We start from the raw sequence: 17,225 nt of genomic DNA, 5'->3' as shown, positions 1-17,225 counted from the left end.
AGATATCCCAACCTCATCTAGTCCCACCTGCCAGCACCCGGCCCATATCCCTCTAAACCCTTCCTATTCATATACCCATCCAAATGCCTCTTTAATGTTGTAATTGTACCAGCGTCCACCACATCCTCTGGCAACTCATTCCATACACGTACCACCCTCTGCGTGAAAAAGTTGCCCCTTAGGCCCCTTTTATATCTTTCCCCTCTCACCCTAAACCTATGCCCTCAAGTTCTGGACTCCCTCACCCCAGGGAAAAGACTTCATCTTTTTATCCTATCTATGCCCCGAATGATCATGTGTAATCATTCTGTACTTATGATAAAACCTCGTTTAATGTATATTCAGCAACACTTCCTGATTCCCACTCAGACTGTGAGATTATAGGCTCATGCTGTTTGAATCCAGCATCGTGTGAGAATTTACCTGGTAGTTCAAACATCATCCTCACGATTCCTGGATTATAAACTTTGGCCAATTAATTCTACTGTCAAAAAAGATCATTCAGAACTCCAGATTGTATCTGGTAAGGAGTTATATGAACTGGAGGAGGCCTTTCAACCTTCTAACTTGTCCTGCTATTCCATTAGTTGATCTGTATTTTAACCAATCCACCCAAGTTGATTGTGTCGACCTTTAACCTCACAATCTAAATAACATATCACTGCTACCCATTGCAAAACAATGATATCATGGAAACACTCTTGGGGCCGCAGTAAGAATTTAATCAGCTGGGTTGATCAGCTCAGGCTACAAAGAGGGTCTGTAAATTTGCCACTTCTGCCCTCCAACCATTAGGATTAGTTTGGATGAAAAATGGGTGTTTATTTCCCCACCGACTTAATTGGGCCAAAGTCAGGCACGAAGAGGCTGCGGTGCTGGAGCAGGGGTGTTCAATTTCAGTGACACAATGTACTAAACAGCAGACACTGGACCAGGACCCAGGGGCTGAGGTGAGGCTGTTCCCTGTTTCAGCATCATCTGCCTGGGTGACGGTTCCAGATGTTGGGTTACTAACTCAGGCATGACATATCCCTGGAGATTTTATCACATGAACTCCCACCTCAAACTGGGGGAGGTGGTAATGTCACTGGATTAGGAATCCAGAACCCCAGCTTGATGTTCTGGGAACATGGTGAATGGTGGAAATTTGAATTCAATAAAAATCAGGAATAGATATATAAAGTGGCCGAGTCGTGCTGGTTGGCATAAAAACCCATAAAGTTCACTCATGTCCTTCAGGAAACTTCCATCGTTACCTGGTCTGGCCTACACATGACTCCTGACCCACAGCAATGCCCTCTGGACAATTAGGGATAATGGTAAATGCTGACCCGACCAGTGACACCCACATCCCGTGAATGAATCAACATGAATAACCCCGTCCCTCTTTCCCATAGACTCCCTCCCAACTGGATTTCTCTTGACTGTTCATCAAACTGCTGCTTTGAACAATCGCACCACTAACCAACAAATACAAATGCTTAATGGAAATGATTTTGTTTCTGTTTCGTGCCCCTGTGAGGTGTTTTATCCTGCTTTCTGCTCCTAACGAATGGAAGATTTTTATTGTCGCATGTATTTTAAGTGAGAAAATACAGTGAAAAGCTTTAATTTGTCGCCACAAAATGGAGCCATTCTGATAGTTTAAGATTCAGAGTAAAATGAAAAGATGTTGTTTAAAGAGAGGTCCGTCTATGTTCACATTCTGAGCCAGTTCAGATCCACCACAGCCAACGAACACCGATGTACCTGACCCTCAGGCCCCCCCTTTCATCGCTGCTGATCCCAAAGGTTAAAGTACAATTCGCGAAGACTCCTGGACAATCCTGAGGGTCTGCATATTGTAATTTGTGCAGCTCCTACCATTCATTTCTTCCTCCAATCTCAAACTTTCACCTTCACCCCCTCCCAGTCTCCCATTCTCCCAAGGGTTCCTGCCAGGTGATGGACAGCAATGCCTCTCCCTGACACCCCCTCCTGTCCCCTATCCTCCCGCTACACCCAGCACACTCTCTCCAACTCCTCCACACTCTCCCCTCTCACTCCAATTCCCCAACCCACAACCTAACCCACTCCAACCTATTTTCTAAAAATTGACCCCAATGATGATTCATTGTGATCAAAATAGTTTGCCTGGATTTACAACCCCACATCCTTGTCTGAATAAAAACCAATACCTGATCAATCCCTGGCACCTGGATGGATGACAATTAAACCAAACTAATTTTCATTTCTCCACAACCTCATCTTTTCCATTTCAGTCTCTGTGCTGGTGAGCCAGTCCATTTCAAAATGAACTCTGTCTTTGCTGTGCTCCTCAACCTGCTCCAATCTGTCCATTGTGATCAGTTTCTGTTAATCACATCACTTTGCTAAATAACTTAGTCTCATCAGCAAATCTTGTGTCATCTGACCTGCTGCATCATTTACAGATTTATTTCCCAAGTACCATCCCGTGATCCTGCTGTATTTTATGAGGTTGTGTATTTCTGGAAGTGTAACTGGAATTTGCAAATGAATACTGGCTTGGGTTCCAACTGCTTAAAAATATCCAGTCATCTGACTGAACTATAAGTTACTGCCTCCACACACTGTGTAGCTGACATGAAATACATTAAATAATCAGCCAAGTTTTTAAACTGTCTGTTTCAATTGACCCTGCTATTTTACAAACATCAGTGATTTGCATGTAAAATATCACACAAGGCTTATAATGAAATGATTACCAAAACAACACCTAACCACTTCCTATCAATGTTTGACCACACATTATTTTACAGATTCATCAAGTTATTGTAACTGTGGGGTATTTTCCTAGTTATTGGAGGCAGTAATTAAATGTCCTTTAGGGAAGGAAATCAGCCATCCTTACCCGGTCTGGCCTAAATGTGACTCCAGGCCCTCAGCAACGTGGGTGACTCTTAATTGAAATGGCTGAACAAGCCACGCAGTTCAAGGGCAACAAGGATGGGCAACACATACTGACACTACCACTGTTACCATGAAGGAATTTGAAAAGAAATGATTCTCAAAAACTGTGAAGGAGGAATTTGGTCATGTACCCATGGCAGCATGGATCCTTGTTAACAGTATGTAATGCCAGGGGAACTGGTGAAGATGGTGCTGCGTTAAATCTCAAAAACCCCATCTCTCATTTATCACCGTCAAAGCTCTGGGCTGGAAACTGAACTGCGATGAAATTACTTTTGGAAAGTCAATGCTGAGTTATGAGTAATCTGGTGACAGCCACACACACGCACAGTTATACAGCAAGACTGAAACTTGAACAGGAATTCCACTCAAGAGTCACAATTCCTGGAATCTCTTAGTTGATCACCAATCCAGGTTTCAAAATAAAATTGAAGTCTCGTGAAGATGTTTAAAATGTGTCAGCAGCACACTGAATCCTATTTCAGTCCCCTGTAATCATTTCGATGTTTTTTGTTTGGTGGTGTTTATATAGGACTGCTGACAACAGGAATTACTGCAGCACTAACATCATCCTTAACTTAGGAATACTCGGAAAATCTTCATTTGTCTCAACTATTTACTGCATCTCTTCGTCATGATGATGATGATGATGTGTGTGAGGAATCCACCAGCAGAACTATCCCATTTTGCATAACAGAGGGAATTCAGAAGAGGATGAACAAATTTAAACCAGAACAAAATAAATGGGAAGAAATCAAAGAAATTCAATTATGTTTGGCCAAGTTTTCTCAACAAATAAAAAAAAAACACTTTTCATTAGATGGTTGGATATAAACAAACCTAGAAAGCCAGTTTGTCTTCTTAAGAATCATCATACAAAGGGTTATTGTAATTACCCCAGGTCCCATAGTCCTGATCATCAAGCAGTCGTCCATACCCAGAGTTTCTACAAGAAATGAGAGATATTTTTGAGAGGGCAACCTATAAGTTGTAACATAATTCTCCAATTATCTTGAAAGCACACATTAGAACACACTTGTATTGTTGAGAAAAAGATAAGATATTGAAATCTTTCATCTTACACTTCATCAGGACCAAGGCAAGACTGACAGATTTCAAAGGGAACACCAATTTACACAGCATACATCTTGGCTCTTCCCCAGTATTACTCAAGTTTTGTATCACCAAAGGATCAATTATTTTTAATCAAATCAATTTGATGAAAAATTGTTACTCATTTTACTGTGATACAATGAATCATTATAAGAATTTCAGCACACATAACTCTGCTTTGCTGGCAATGCTAACATTGTAAGCAGTTTCTCCTTCTAACAAAACTACTTTGCAATTTTAAACAGCTCTCTTAAATCTTCACCTCTGCTTTAAGGAGTTAAAGCCCAGCTTTTCTCCTGTGTTAAAATGGAGAAAGTATAATATGTAAAATCCCAAAGGATGTGACAGAGCCATTACCAAAAAATAAAACTGCACTGAAGCCTTCGCTCCAGACCAGGCAACATTCTGGTAAATCTCCTCTGCACCTTTTCCAATACTTCCACATCCTTCCTGTAATGGGATGACCAGAACATAGTGTAACTGGATGGTTTATCAGTGACAGACAGAATTCATGTGGCCTTTACCTTAACTTAAAGTAGATGAATCCTCCAAGTAAGGCCACCACTGCTAAGATAACCACTACAGAGACTGCTGCTACACTTCCTGGGGAAGGAAACAGAAACAAGCACGTCGGTGAGTGTAACAAAAACTAGCAAATGCAGAAATTTCTTCAGCATTTACGTAAGGAAAGAAATAGAAGTAATTTCAACAGATTATGAACATTGAGATATAAGGATGGCATGGTGGTTCAGCAGTCAGCACAGCTGTCTCACAATACCAGGGACCAGGGTTCGATTCTAGCCTCAGGTGACTGTCTGTGTGGAGTTTGCAAATAGACCATAGAACAGAACAGGCCCTTCGGCTCTCGATATAGCACTGAACTGTGAGCTAATCTAAGCCCATCCCCCTATGCTTTCCCAACATCATCCATGTGCTTATCCAAGGATTGTTTAAATCTCCCTAATGTGGCTGAGTTAACTATACTGGCAGGCAGGGCATTCTACACCCTTACCACTCTCTGAGGAAGGTACACCCTTACCACTCTCTGAGGAAGGAATCTGTCTTAAATCTATCATCCCTCAATTTGTAGCTATGCCCCCTCATACAAGCCAATGTCATCACCCCAGGAAAAAGACTCTCACTGTCCACCCTGTCCATTCTTTGATCATCTTGTATGTCTGTATCAAATCCCCTCTTAGCCTTCTTCTCTCCAATGAGAACAGACCCAAGTCCCTCAGCCTTTCCTCATAAAACCTTCAATCCAGACCAGGCAACATTCTGGTAAATCTCCTCTGTAGCTTTTCCAATGCTTCCACATCATTCCTGTAATGGGGTGACCAGAACTGTACACAATATTCCAAGTGCAGCCGCACTCGCATTTTGTATAGTTGCAGCATGACATCACGGCTCCAGAACTCAATCCCTCTACGAATGAAACCTAACACACCGTATGCCACCTTAACAGCACTATCAACCTGGGTGGCAACTTTCAGGGATCTATGTACATGGACTCCAAGATCCCTCTGCACATCCACACTACCAAGAATCTTTCCAATGACCCAATATTCTGCCTTCCTTTTAGTCTTCCCAAAGTGAATCACAAAATCCTCCCTGCGTCTGCGTGGGTTTCCTCCAGGTCATAGAGATGTACAGATCACAAAAAGGCTATTGATAAGGACTGCAAAAGGTGCAGACAACAGTTTACAAGGGATGAAATCAGAACTGAGAGGTTATGACTCTGAGGAAAGACTGAAGTGTCTGGGGCTCTTACTCTAGCTGAGGGATAATCTGATAGAGGTCTTTCAAATTGTGAAGGAGTTTGTAAGGATGGACGCATAGAAAGAATGTTTCCACTTGTGGGAAAGTCATTGATAAAGGTAAAAGAGTTACTAATAAGCCCAATGGGGAATTCAGGAGAACTCTCTTTAACCAGAGACCGGTGAGAATGAGGAACTCACTCGCACACAAAGTGGTCAAAGTGAATGGTAATGTTAACCCTAACCCTGTTTCTAAAGGGAAGCTAGATTAGCAGAAAGTGAGGAAAGGATGAGAGAAATGTCAAAAATCACACAACACCAGGTTATAGTCCAACAGGTTCATTTGGAAGCACTAGCTTTCGGATCCTACAGCATCATCAGGTGGCTTAAGCTTCATAACCATCTGATGAAGGAGAGATGGTCCGAAAACTAGTGCTTCCAAATAAACCTGTTGGACTATAACCTGGTGTTGTGTGATTTTTAACTATACCCAGTCCAACACTGGCACCTCCACATCATGAGAGAAATGTGTGATAGGGTGAGATGAGTAAATTGAAGGGATGAAAGTTCCTGTAGACCATGACTAACAGCTGAACAGTGTTTAGCTGTGTTGCACATTCTAAATGGTTCCATGTCAAGGTTGCAGAATACATGGCTGTAACACATGATCAATTTTGCTAACGATTAAGCTAAAACCTACTCAAGTATCTATTTCTGTTCATGAGGCAGCAATGAGGACTGTTTTCACTCACCTGCACTCGAATGGTTTGGGAATCCTTCAGTGTTTGCAGTGGCTTCCTGGGTTGGACGGGTTGTTGTGTTTGAGGTTTTTGAAATCAGTTCAGGTAAAGCTGATGGTGTTGGAGTCGACAATGAAGACAACGAGGTTGAGATCACAGTAACTGTTTCCTTTTCAGTCATGACAGAAGTGGTTTCCAATGTCGTCACGCTGCTTTCTGTCTGGGGTACAGTGGAAGTTACAGATGGTACAGATGTTGGTTTGGTTTGTTGATTGACAGTGCTGGACGTCTCTGGTAAACTTGTAGTAGCTACGGTTTGGGCAATGGTTGAACTGAACTGTGTACTCGATTTTCCTGCAGTTTGGACTGAAGTAGATGCTGGGAGCACTTGGACTGGGGTAGATAACTGTCCAAAACCTGTAGACAGGTTGAAAGTTGACGTTGACTGTGGTACACTGATAATTGTTGACTTTGATGGTGGTGTGCTGATGTCAGTTGATGGGGATAAACCTGAAGGAGGCTGTGAGCTCCTTGTAGTTTGGGAAGTGGCAGCAGTTAGCGATGTAGAGAATTGATCTGTTTTTTGGGCTGAGGTTGATATGGACAATGATGAACTTGTATCTATTGAATGATTTAAAGTTGACTGTGGCTTACTTGTAGCATCTGTAGTCCCTGTTTCAAATGTAAGGACTTGTTGGGAATGTGTAGCAACATCCTTGGTACCTCTTATTGTCGTCACTGTTGATAACCCTCTAGTAGAGATTGAGTTTGTTGAAGTAGATCTCTCTGTGCCAGCAGCGTTAGATTTGGTGCTTGTGGATACTGTAGCAGCAAGGCTGGATGCAGTACCTTCATGGGGTCCATTGGCACGCGATACAGTGTTGGTTGTAAGTGATGTTTGGGTGGTAGATTGAGAGATGATAAATGGACTTGCCCCTGAACCATTTCTGGGTTCCAAACTCAGGGACACTGGTTCTGTTGTATGTTCTGTCGTTGAATTCCTAAGACTAAACGCTGCAAAGTAAACAGAGTGAAGTTGCTGAACAGAAGCAGTTTGGAAAATAATCTGCAATTCTTGGAGAAGGTTCAGAGCAGCTTTTACTAGATTAGGTCAGGAGATGAGGGCTCTTGAGTTAGCTACAGAGACTGGTAGAGCTGCAGTTGTTTTTCCTGTCTATGTGTCTGGATTGTCTAAATTTAGAAGAATGGGAGGCGATCTGACTGAAGTGTACAAAACTCTTCCAGAACTGGACAAGGACAGAGGGGTGTGAATCTAGAACCAGGCGACACAGTCTCAGAGTAAGAGTTAGGTTATTTCAGACTGGAGAGAGGAGCAATTTCTTCACTCAGAGGGTGATACACCTTTGGAATTCTCTACCCCAATGGGGGTTCATTCATTGAGTTTGTTCAAGGCAGACAGTGATAGTTTCTAGATATTGAAGATATTGCGGGATAGTGGGATAGTGTAGGAAAATGGCATTGAGGTCAAAGATCATCCCTGATCTAGGTGAGGGCAGAACAGCCTCAATGGGTTGAACAGCCTCGCCCTGTTCCTACAACCTGTGTTCCTTTGAGTGAGGGGGTTTTGATGGAGATGTTCAAAATAATGCAAGGGTTTTAATAGACAGTAGTTAGCACTGCTGCCTCATAGCAGCAGAGACCCGGGTTCAACTCCCAACTCAGGCAACTGTCTGTGTGGAGTTTACACATTCTCCCCGTGTCTGCGTGGGTTTCCTCCGGGTGCTCCGGTTTCCTCCCACAGTCCAAAAAATGTGCAGGTTAGGTGAATTGGCCATGTTAAATTGCCTGTAGTGTTAGGTGAAGGGTTAAATGTAAGGGAATGGGTTTGGATGGGTTGCTCTTCGGCGGGTCGGTGTGGACTTGTTGGGCCGAAGGGCCTGTTTCCACACTGTAAGTAATCTAAAAAAAATGAAGAGAAACTATTTCCATGGCCAGGCGGAATAGAGGTTGAAGCTAATTTCAGAAGTTGTAGAGATTGGGCTGAGGAGATTTTATTTTACAATGTGTGTTGTGATCTGGAATGCGCTGCCTAAAAAGGTGTAGGTAGCAGATTCAACAGAAACTTCCAGGAGGGGCAATGGGTTAATACACAAAAAAGCAGGGCAATGGTGGAAGTGCAGGAGGTGTGGGACAAATTGGATAGTTTATGTTGGCCCAAACATGACGGGCCAAACGGCCACCAATCAATGACTAAGAAACGTAGCTGTGAATTGCACTGAGTGGAATTGCATGAGTTAATTTTGTCATGATTTGGCAAGACATGGATATAGCTAAATCGTAAGGAAGCAAGCTATAAACATTTACTGCAGTTATTACAAAGTTCAATGCTCCAATGACATCAGTCAAATCAGATTAACAAAATTATTATCATCTCAGTGACTAAGCAGAAGTCATACATTTATGAAACTTTTGTCAAGTTACAATACCAACGCATATCTTGTCGTGAGTTGTGCTACTCACCCTAGCATTTGTGAGAAGCTCCAGTATTTGCTGTTCTATCTGGTGTGACACTCACATGTAACTGTGACTGAATATTCATACCTCTCACACAAACTCATTTGCAGAGCTCTCCAAATATAACATGAGCAAACATATCTTTGGGGTAAAGTTTGTTACAAATCATTTGATTTCTTTATTTCACAGCAAGTAAATATTAAGGGTAATAAACGGTGGCACAGCGATTAGCACTGCTGCCTCACAGCGCCAGAGACCTGGGTTCAATTCCCGCCCTCAGGCGACTCTCTGCGTGGAGTTTGCACATTCTCCCCGTGTCTGTTTGGGTTTCCTCCGGGTGCTCCAGTTTCCTCCCACAATCCAAAAATGTGCAGGTCAGGTGAATTGGCCATGCTAAACTGCCCGTAGTGTTAGGTGAAGGGGTAAGATGTAGGGGAATGGGTCTGGGTGGGTTGCGCTTCGGCGGGTTGGTGTGGACTTGTTGGGCCAAAGGGCCTGTTTCCACACTGTAAGTAATCTAATCAGTTCACTCAAACAGTTACCAGGACACCAAGGGCTACATTATAAGGAGGGGACTCTTTCCTTTGTTTGTGCACAGGGCATAGCTTTCACTGGCAATGGCACCACTCATGGTTGGCCCTAGTTATTCTCAAAGCATTGACAATAAGCTACCTTTTTGACAAACAAATTAAGAGCCAATGCATTGCTGTGGGCCTTGGGTCACATGTAAGTCAGCCTGGGTAAGGACCATGAAACCATAAGAAATAGGAGCAGAAGCAAGCCATTCGGCCCATCAGGTTTTCTCTGCCATTCAATCATGATTGATATGTTTCTCAATTCTGGATCAGTGGTGCTGGAAGAGCACAGCAGTTCAGGTAGCATCCAATGAACTTCGAAATCGATGTTTTGGGCAAAAGCCCTTCATCAGGAATAAAGGCAGAGAACCTGAAGTGTGGAGAGATAAGCTAGAGGAGGGTGGGGGTGGGGAGAAAGTAGCATAGAGCACAATGGGTGAGTGGGGGAGGGGATGAAGGTGATAGGTCAGGGCGGAGAGGGTGGAGTGAATAGATGGAAAAGGAGATAGGCAGGTAGGACAAGTCCGGATAAGTCATGGGGACAGTGCTGAGCTGGAAGTTTGGAACTAGGGTGAGATGGGGGAAGGGGAAATGAGGAAACTGTTGAAGCCCACATTCATGCCCTGGGGTTGAAGTGTTCTGAGGCGGAAGATGAGGCGTTCTTCCTCCAGGAGGTAGAGGAGACCGCATCGGGAGCAACGGATACAATAAATGATATTAGTGGATGTGCAAGTAAAACTTTGATGGATGTGGAAGGCTCCTTTAGGGCCTTGGATAGAGGTGAGGGAGGAGGTGTGGGCACAGGTTTCACAGTTCCTGCGGTGGCAGGGGAAAGTGCCAGGATGGGAGGGTGGGTTGTAGGGGGGCGTGGACCTGACTAGGTAGTCACGGAGGGAACGGCATTTGTAGAGGCATGGCACTCATCCACAGATTCAATTAATAAGCACATTGACCTGGATCCAATATACCGACCACTGCAACGGACAGCTGGAACTGACAACCGGAAGCGGCAGAGACAAACCACTATAAATGCCGGAGGAAAGATCACAGAAGCACTTCACAGGAGGCTCCCAAGCACTGAGGATGTCACCTAGACAGGGGACGAAACGTCTGCAACACAAATTCCCAGCTCGGTGAACAGAACCACAACATTCCAAAAGGATGGCAGATTTCCTTCCCTTCAGGACATTCACAAACAAGATGTAGGTTTCCAACAATTGATGAAAGATTCGTTGTCACCATTACTAGACTAGTTTTGAATGCCACTTTTAAAATTATGGATTGAATTTTTTAGTTCCAACCAGCTACTGTGATAGGATGGGAACTCATTCCCCAGAGCCTTATCCTAGTACTCTGTACTGCTAGCCCAGTGACATTGCCCCGACACCAACATTGCCCCAGCTTGCTCTGTAACTAACTGAAGGCCATAGTTGTTGCTTTCCCACATTCAGTGAGAATTCAGCACTGGGTTCTAAAGATTCAGACACAGATGAGACTTGGAGCCAACATTTCATGCCATTTATACACGAGTGAAAAATACATACCCCACAGTGATGATTGGATACACCAGGAATACTGGTTCTGTAATAGGTTACACGCACACTGAACCAGTTATTGGCTGGCTATGCCATTTCATGGCACTGTGTTACCCAGTCAAACATCAAGAGCTCTCAGTATTCAGAAAGGTTCCATTCCTCAGCACAGCACAAGAAATGGGGAACTGCGTTCTAATTTCTGTGTCCTATTCTCCTGCACAGCAGGGCTTCAATATATGGTCAAAACTTTGCTTGATTTGCCTATTTATGTCCTTTGCCTGTGACAATCATCTCACTCGCAGATTTCATTCCGAAGATTTGTTTCCTCCCCTTGCTCTCAGCAAATTCACTTCTTCAGTGACAGCATTAAGGCAGGTTGTTGTGATTTGACTGTGCAGGATCACCTGCCACAGAAAGCGGTGCAGGCAAAACCACTGAATTTTGTTTTAGAGAGAGGAGTTAGATATGGTTCTTATTGCAAAAGGGACAAAAGGGTATGGGGAAGAAAGCAGGAATAGGGGACTGAGTTGGATGATCAGCCATGACTATACTGAATGGCAGAGCAAATTCAAGGGGCCGAAATGCCCACTCCTGCTCCTATCCTCTACATTTCTTAGTGTGCACTGGGGTAATTTGGGTGTTGGGGATTAACACAGCCTGTCTGCTTTCGCCTTGTTCCTCATACCCTGCTTCAAAGCAAATTCAGTGAAGAACATTCCACCATTGTTTTGACAGTTTCCAATCTCTCTTAAATCACTCAAACTTTGCAACAGTGAAACATTTTTATTCCCGTGTTGTGGGGTGAGGTTTTCCCTGTGCGATCAATAGGCTGCATTCACTGTTGTCTCACCTCTGGATGAGATGGGTGTAAGATTTGAAATCAGTCCCAATGGTGTGAATTTCTGCCCCTGCATCCCCTGCTCCCCTTGCTCCTCACTAACATTGCCAGGAGGCATGAGGGCAGGCTCACCCTCACACCCTGCCCCTCCAGCATTTGTCCTGACAGCTTGATGAAGCCCGGTCTGAGTGCGTTCAGACAAATCTTAACCTCCAGCAGCTGCACCTTAGGATGGCTGAGTCATTCTCTACTGAATCCATCATGAACTCCATTCCCTGGTTTCAGATACAAGCCTCACCTCCCCTACCCCCGCCACAGTGGGGAACACAGCCTGTTTACTATTTCAGTAACTGCTTGACTTTGCGCAGCTGTTTAGATTCCATATTCTCCCTATCTTTGCTTGTTTTGACCTCAATGACATTTCCCAATTCTGAATCTTGGTCGGACACACTGTCCCTGAAACATCTATCTGTCTTTCTCAATCATGATGTGGAGGTGCTAGTGTTGGACTGGAGTGGACAAAGTTAAAAATCACACAACACCAGGTTGTAATCCAACAGGTTTATTTGGAAGCACTAGCTTTCGATGCGCTGCTCCTTCATCACCTGAATAAACCTGTTGGATTATAACCTAGTGTTCTGTGATTTTTAACTGTCGCAATCATAGCTCAGTTGAGAGCTGACTCAGCACCTCAGGGTCGGAATGCCTTGGGTTTAAATCCTAGAGAAGGAAATCTAGGCTGACATTCAAATGCAGTACTGAGGCCGGTGCCATCTTACTGAAGAGAACTTAGACTAGGGTCCTGCATGGTCTCTCGGGGGGCTTTAAAGGATCCTGTGGCATTATTTACAGAAGATCAGTGGGGTTTTCTCTGTTGTCTTGAGGTCAATATTTATCCTTTAACCAATATCACCAGGAAATTCAGACTGTCTGATCATCATCTTGATTATCCCAATGCACTCCCAGTTGGTAACCCACATCACCACCTCCTCAAACTTGTGCTCTTCCAAAACTCTGCCACCTGTTTTCACAGTCCAAAGATGTGCAGGTCAGGTGAATTGGCCATGCTAAATTGCCCGTAGTGTTAGGTAAGGGGTAAATGTAGGGGTATGGGTGGGTTGCGCTTCTGCGGGGCGGTGTGGACTTGTTGGGCCGAAGGGCCTGTTTCCACACTGTAAGTAAGTAATCTAATTTAATCTAAACAAATTTGCACACGTTGTGTTCCCTATTATCTCTGTGCTTTGAGCTAAGTTGACTTCTGGGACAAGTGGGTGAGAGGAGTGCGCTGAGTCAGAGGGCCAGGCACTACTGGATCTGCTATGTCTCCAAATGATTCTCCTGTTACATCAAACAATAGCACGTTGGTTCTCAAGTGCTTTTGGATATCTGAAGCTCTGAAAGGTACTTTATAAGTGCAAGCTCTTTTTTCCAAATGCTACTCAATGAATATTGTCAATCTGGAAAGGAGTAGATAAAACATGGATACAGTCTGGTGATGTTTTAAAGTGATCACATCACTACCACTCAGATATCTAATTATTAAAAAGCTATTCATGGATGTGAGTATCATTGGCTGGGTGTGCAGTCACATGTAGGCCACACCAGGAAAAGATGGCAGATTTCCTTCCCTAATGAACCAGTTGGGTTTTTTATGACAATGAACTTCTAGAGTTACCTCAAGAGCAGCTTTCTTGAAGTAAATTATCAAATTTAACTATCTCCCACAGTGGGATTTGAACCCCTGCCCCCCCCAAGGGCTAGAGTTACTTGTTTCATGACAGCCCCACTCACCATTGCTCAGTAAACATGTGGGTGATCAATATCTGAGATCGCCTCAAATATCAGCTGTAAAACAATTGACAAAGAGGATGCTGATGAGAATGTGAATGTTTCAGACTGTTACCTTACTCTGTCACAGGGTCATCGAGGTGAAACTTTCCCCTGGTTTCTCTCTCCATCGATACTGAAAGCATCTGCACCCCAAATGGGTCAGTGGCCCCTCTGTAACTTTAAACAGCATGTGTTGTCCTGTGCTCTTATTTGCTGACAGCTAGTTTGCAATTATAGTTACACTAACTGACATAAACCATCCAGCTTAACACAAACTAGTATTACCAGTCTTACAGGAAGCTACATCCGACTTTCCTTTTACATAGCGCCTGTAGCATCCAAGGTGCTGCACAGGGCTGCTTATGAGGCACAATCTAATACTGAGCCACCCAGGTTCGGTTAACAGGGCATTGGTGAGGCTGTGTACTGGACTGGTCACCCGTACTTACTGAAGGATGTTAATGCGTTGGAAGCAGCTCAGCCATAGTTTACTCAACTAATCCCTGGAATGAACAAATTGATTAGGTGGGTGTGGAAAAGAGATTTGCTGTATGGGAGAATGCAGACCTAGCGGTCACCCATTTAAAACCAAGATGAAAAACAATGATCTTCCCTCAGAGGGTTCTGAGTCTTTGGAATTCCCTTCCTCAAGATGCAGCGGGTGCAGAACCTGTAAATATGTTTAAGGCTGAGGAAGATAAACCTGCAAGACCATAAGACATAGGAACAGAAATAGGCCATTCAGTCCATCAAGTCTGCTTGACCATACAATGGATGATCTGATAATCCTAAACTCCACTTTCCATCCTTTTTCCCATAACCCTTGATTTCCTTCCTGATTAAATATCTGTCTTTCTCAGCCTTGAATATACTCAATGACCCAGCCTAGATAACTCTCTGTGATAAAGAATTCCACAGATTCACTCCCCTCTGAGAGAGAAGAAATCCGTCTTCATCTTTGTCTTAAATTTCTCCTTATCTCTGTCTTAAATGTGCAACCTGTATTTTGAAATTATACTCTCTGGTTGAAAACTCTCTCACTGGGGAAACACCTCTTCATATTTACCCTGTCAATTCCCCAAAGAATCTTGTATGTTTCAACTAGGTTGCCTCTCATTCAGCTAAATTCCAACATGGACAGGTCCAAAAGAGCACAAAACTGTTCACAATATTCCAGTTGTGGTCCGACAAGTGCTTTATACACTTTCAGCAAAACCTCCCTATGTTTATACTCCACTTCCTTTGAAATGAAGACCAATATTCCAGTTACCTTCCCTATTGCCCGTTGAACTTGGATGCTAGCTTTTTATGATTCACAGATGAAGATCCCAAATCCCTCTGTTTTGTAGCTTTCTGCAGTCTTTCTCCATTTAACTCATATTTAGCTTCTCTACTCTACCTACCAAAGTGCATACCCTCACATTTCCCCATATTACATCTGCCAAGTATTTGCCCACTTGCCTAACCTGCCTCCAGTATAGCCCTCTGCAGATTCATTGTACCATCCCCACCAGTCGCTTTCCCATCCGGTTTTGTGTCATTGACAAATTTGGTGATAGTCCATTCACTTTCCTTGTCCAGGTGATTGAGATCCATTGCATCCCCCATCCTGACTTGGGCAATTACTTTGCCAATCTTCTCTATCCAAACTGGTAAACCACCACCAACACCATGGGCATTACTGACGTAGCTATACGTGTGATACTTTATCAAACACCATCTGAAAATCCAAATATATTACACCTACCATTCCCCCTTTATCAATCCTGAATGTTGCCTTCTCAAAGAACTCTAGAAAACGTTCAATTCTTGAGAACCGGGGATGCAAGATGATCAAGATATACATGAATGTCGAGTTCAGGTTAAAATCGGATCAGCTCTGACCGTATTTAATGGTGGGGCGGGCTCGAAGGGCTGAATGGCCTACTCGTTCGTTGTTTGTATGTCAGAGGTCTGTTTGAAAGAAGGGGGAAGAGAGGTGGAGATGTTTAGAGAAGGAATTCCAGACGGATTCCACATGCTTAAAGGCACATTCACCAATAACGAACGAACTGAACTGGAGGGAGATGGCGATTTTGGGGGGGGGGGGGGGTTGTAATGGAGCAATTCCCTCTCTCCATTGGATACCCCATATTCATCTAAATACCCTAGTGACCATCCAGACAGCTCAATGTCACCGACCATCACCCTCACCTCAGGAACTCCAAGCAGGTTTGGTTAACTGGTTAAACTGGTTAACTGAGACCATTCGTGCAGCAACTCACCTGCAGTTAGCAGCCAAGCAGCCAGGGCAACATTGCAGAGCATTGCTGCAGCCAGAGAGCCTGGGAAGGAGAGCTGACAGCCCGGGGAGAGAGAACCTGGAGCCGGGAGAGCAGCTGCACACACTGTCGGAGGGAACTCCGGGCAATCCGCTTCCAATCCGGATCAAGCCGCCCGGGCACCAGATCCAGGCTGCGGGGACCCTGCCCTTATAGTCCTGCTGGGATCCGTTGTGTCTCTGGGATCCTGTGAGTTGCTGTATGTCTGACAGATCCTGATGTGTCTGTGTCTCCACCCTATCTCCGCCCTCTCCTGCTCTCTCTGTGTCTCTCTGTCTCTCACTCTCTGTGTGTCTCTCTCACACTTTCTGCTTCTCTGTCTCTCTCTCTCACTGTGTGTGTCTTTCACATTCCTCTCTGTGTCTCTGCCTCTCACTCTTTCTGTCTCTCTCTGTTTCTCTCTCTCTCACACACACACTGTCTGTCTCTCTCTCACACACTGTCTCTCTCTCTGTGTCTTTCTCTGTGTGTGTGTCTCTCTCTCTTTGTCTGTCTCTCACACACACTTTCTGTCTCTCTGTGTCTCTCGGTCTCTCTCACACACACTTTCTCTCTCTCTGTCCCTCTTTCTCTCTGTGTCTCTGTCTCTGTGTGTGTCTCTCTCTCTCTCTGTGTTTCTGTCTGTCTGTGTGTGTCTCTCTCTCTCTGTGTGTCTGTCTGTCTGTCTCTCTCCCTCCCTGGAGTGAGCAGAGTGCCTGCTCTCCGCGGGGGTTCCTGATGAACTGTTCCTTTACTGAAGCCGATCGGAAAATGAAACAGAAACAGTTTCCCCAAACAGTGCCATGGACATGCTTTGAGAAAAGACACTCAAGGATCGAAGTCAAGTGGTTATAAAAATAATCACAAATGCTGTCAGTTTGCAGGGATTACACCAAACCACGGGCCAATTATAAAGAAGACAAAATGTGCATTTAATTGGCATGTCATTGAATAACATTGGAAATTTGTGAGAAGATTTGTAGCCCGGGTGCTCGTTGTTGTGGTTCTGTTCGTCGAGCTGGGAATTTGTGTTGCAGATGTTTCATCCCCTGTCTAGGTGACATCCTCAGTGCTTGGGAGCCTCCTGTGAAATGCTTCTATGATCTTTCCTCCGGCATTTATAGTGGTTTG

The 17,225-nt window shown here is 44.2% G+C and overlaps 1 protein-coding gene across 1 annotated transcript; it reads right to left on the bottom strand.

Moving 5' to 3' along the window:
* Positions 1-2,052: 2,052 nt before the first annotated feature.
* LOC122539531 (prostate androgen-regulated mucin-like protein 1 homolog) lies at positions 2,053-16,214 on the bottom strand. The gene is made up of 4 exons (XM_043674492.1): positions 16,059-16,214; positions 6,554-7,555; positions 4,569-4,647; positions 2,053-3,877 (listed from the first exon to the last, which is right to left on the bottom strand). Exons 1-4 carry the CDS (start codon positions 16,099-16,101, stop codon positions 3,793-3,795), a joined length of 1,209 nt encoding a protein of 402 aa, XP_043530427.1. The 5' UTR covers positions 16,102-16,214; the 3' UTR covers positions 2,053-3,792.
* Positions 16,215-17,225: the final 1,011 nt, after the last annotated feature.

The sequence above is a fragment of the Chiloscyllium plagiosum genome, chromosome 32, assembly GCF_004010195.1.
Source record: "Chiloscyllium plagiosum isolate BGI_BamShark_2017 chromosome 32, ASM401019v2, whole genome shotgun sequence".
Lineage (NCBI taxonomy): Eukaryota > Metazoa > Chordata > Chondrichthyes > Orectolobiformes > Hemiscylliidae > Chiloscyllium > Chiloscyllium plagiosum.
This window is presented reverse-complemented; position numbering and strand designations above follow the sequence as displayed.

Coding starts and splice junctions, on each gene's coding strand:
- LOC122539531 (XM_043674492.1), bottom strand. CDS start 16,101: ATGCTCTGCAATGTTGCCCTGGCTGCTTGGCTGCTAACTGCAG. Junction 7,556..16,058: donor TGCTTGGCTGCTAACTGCAG/GTGAGTTGCTGC, acceptor TTTACTTTGCAG/CGTTTAGTCTTAGGAATTCA. Junction 4,648..6,553: donor CCCAAACCATTCGAGTGCAG/GTGAGTGAAAAC, acceptor TTCCTTCCCCAG/GAAGTGTAGCAGCAGTCTCT.